Consider the following 3,154-nt stretch of genomic DNA (forward strand, 5'->3'; position numbering starts at 1 on the left):
ACACTTTTTTTCTCAGCTATCCTTGCTGTGTTTTCCTGTACTCTCACCAAGTAGATGGTTTTAGTAATTTCATTCTGCTTTATTGACTAATGCAAATCATTACCAGCCTGGGCACCCTGGCATGGACCATCTGTCAGTAATTTTATTGACTCAAGCGAGGCCTGTGCTAAGAGGTGCACTAGGGACAGTAGTGAACCATCTCAATGCTGACAGCTGACATTGAAATGTTCTACCTACCGAGTCTAGCTAAATGAATTTGCCTCCTCAAGCAGTGTCCTTCAGCAGTCTCTCAAGCCTGCATGCAGATATAAAGGCTTATATTTCTGCCTTTCAGAGTGGACGAGAGACATTGTATGAGATAAATAAACCTTTTTACATCATTAGGCCTCATTTACACTTGCCGCATGCTACGTTCACTCACCCTGATGAAGGTTGATTTAGACTGAATCCTTGGTCAAAATGATCTATTAAATTGTTGGGAGCATCAAGATCACCAGTATGCTGGAGTTGTTATTTTTATTATATTCACTCACTGTTCTGTATATTTTCCTCGGTATTCTCTTCCAGAGTGTTTTAACAGTTTCCCCCTTATTGGTACAGTAATATATCTTTATATGTGTTTAATTGTAGACAAAACTAAAAATATATCAGTGACAATTATCAGTGTGTCCTCCACTTTAGGACTTTAGGACCCCTGTGTTAAGTAGCTTTTCATCTCCCAAATAACATTGGATTATAAAGTCTCCACTATAAATCCAAATCCCTCACCTTTCAGAAGCTCAATTACTGCCATGGGCTGCACTATTTTAGTTTTATTGTCTATCTTTCTTCTATTGTATAACAACCTCCAATTGTCAAGGGCAGCTCTGTTGATTAAAAGGCAGGTGAAAAATACAAAGACTAATTTAAAGTTTGCTAGAGCAAAGAAACACTGTGCCCTCCAGTGTTAAGTGCTTATTACACAAGAGATATGACATAAAATTACATCTAGTGTACTTGTTTGAATTCTAATGAAAGTATCCTACTGAAAACAAGTTTTCACCAAGGTCACTGTGACAGTCGTGTGTAAATGTTCTATCATGAAATATTAATCTTTATGCACCTTCTAATGTACCGTATATGTCTGTTTTGTGTGTTACAGTGTGACCACTGACCTATAGTGTGGATCCTATTACTGGGACAGAGTGTGCCCATCAGTGGGGGAGAACTGGCCCTGTCTGGGGAAGATGGAGATGGAGAGGGACCTTGGGGACAGCTCCACAGGGCCGAATATCACCAACAGCACAGGAACTCCAGACAGCGCTCTCCCTGTGGTGGTGTTCACAGACAGGATGGTGGTGCTGGTGGTTATCCTGGCGCTACTCACCCTCCTCACTGTGCTCGCCAACAGTGCTGTCATCACAGCCATCTGCACCACCAAGAAGCTCCACCTTCCCGCTAACTACCTCATCTGCTCCCTGGCGTTCACCGACTTCCTGGTAGCTATCCTGGTCATGCCAATCAGCATCCTATACATTGCCACAGAGTACTGGTCGTTGGGCCAGGTGGTGTGTGAGGCCTGGCTGAGTGTGGACATGACCTGCTGCACATGCTCAATCCTGCACCTGTGTGTCATAGCGCTGGACCGCTACTGGGCTATCACCAAGGCCATCGAGTACGCCCGTAAGAGGTCGGCCCGCCGGGCAGCTGTCATGGTGGGCATCATCTGGGTCATCTCAGTCTTCATATCCATTCCACCCCTCTTCTGGAGACACAGGCCCGGTAGCCACGGCCCAAAACAGTGCATCATAGAGCATGACCACGTGGGCTACACTATTTACTCCACCTTCGGGGCCTTTTACATCCCCATGACCCTTATTCTCATCTTGTACTATAGGATTTACAATGCTGCTAAGACGCTCTATCAGAAACGGGGCTCATCGCGGCACTTGAGCAGCCGAAGCCAGACGAAGACTGATAGCCAGAACTCTCTGAACCACTGCCGTATGGCACACACCTTCTGCGTATCGGACCTATCCACCTCAGACCCCACTCTAGAGTTTGACAGGCTCAATGCCACCATCCGTATCCCCTCATTTGAGACAGATATGGACGGGTCAGATGAGAGGAGCCAGATCTGTACCTCCAGGGAGAGGAAGGCAGCACGTATCCTGGGCCTCATCCTCGGGGCTTTTATCCTCTGCTGGCTGCCTTTCTTTCTGAAGGAGCTCCTTGTGGGCCTACAGGTCATAACTGCCTCACCCCAGGTGTCAGACTTACTAACCTGGCTGGGCTACATCAACTCACTTATTAATCCTCTACTTTACACCAGCTTCAATGAGGATTTTAAGTTGGCCTTTAAGAAACTGCTCAGACGAAAGGAGCATGCATAGATTTGCAGGCCCAGGTTGAACGTACAGAATAGTCCCATCAGGGAAAGTATGAAGGAAAGTTACATGCAGTGTGTCCATTGGCTATGTGATGTTATGCTTTTCAAAATAAACATTTTTTTTTTTAAAGTAATGCTTCTTGCTCTTTGCGTAAACACAAACTTTGACCATGAATAATCATGGCTTATAAATGCACATGCATACACAAAGACACATTTTTTTTATGGCTTTGTGAATTAAATACATTTTTACCAATGTGGGGTTTAAGTAAATATTCAATGTTTTTGTCTCAATTGGTTTTACTACACCAGGCACACCTGCAAAATAGAATTCTAAATCACATTCCATTTGCTCCGTTACAGACATTATTATGAGGCGTCCTCCCCCTCACTGATTTCACTGTAGGTATCTATCCCTCCATACTAGGCTGAAATAGACGGTATGTGAGTAACCAAAGACCTGGATGAGAAACTGACTTCTGCACCCATACATTTTTTAAAGGGCCTGGTGAGACTGATAGATGATTACCTTACCTGATTGTGATGACGAATACAATCACTAAAATGACGTTTTGAACTGATAACCTAATGTTCATTATTTATTGGCCTCTTGATGTCTTCAAGTGTAGTTGATTTATAATAGTTAAGTGCCTGCACGCAACAACAAAAAACATACGCGCAGCCTGCTACCTTCCACAGAGTTCAAAACTGCTACGCCCCTCGGTGGAGTACAGTGGCATTTGATTCTGCGTGCGTTAATTATTCTGGTCACATGCTGTCTGCGTA

General features: G+C 44.2%; 1 protein-coding gene across 1 annotated transcript; it reads left to right on the forward strand.

The window, feature by feature from the left end:
• Positions 1 to 1,153: 1,153 nt before the first annotated feature.
• LOC111954628 (5-hydroxytryptamine receptor 1E-like) lies at positions 1,154 to 2,374 on the forward strand. The gene has a single exon (XM_023974496.1). The coding sequence runs from the start codon at positions 1,227 to 1,229 to the stop codon at positions 2,370 to 2,372; it is 1,146 nt and encodes a 381-aa protein (XP_023830264.1). The 5' UTR covers positions 1,154 to 1,226; the 3' UTR covers positions 2,373 to 2,374.
• Positions 2,375 to 3,154: the final 780 nt, after the last annotated feature.

The sequence above is a fragment of the Salvelinus sp. IW2-2015 genome, linkage group LG28 (genome assembly GCF_002910315.2).
Source record: "Salvelinus sp. IW2-2015 linkage group LG28, ASM291031v2, whole genome shotgun sequence".
NCBI lineage: Eukaryota > Metazoa > Chordata > Actinopteri > Salmoniformes > Salmonidae > Salvelinus > Salvelinus sp. IW2-2015.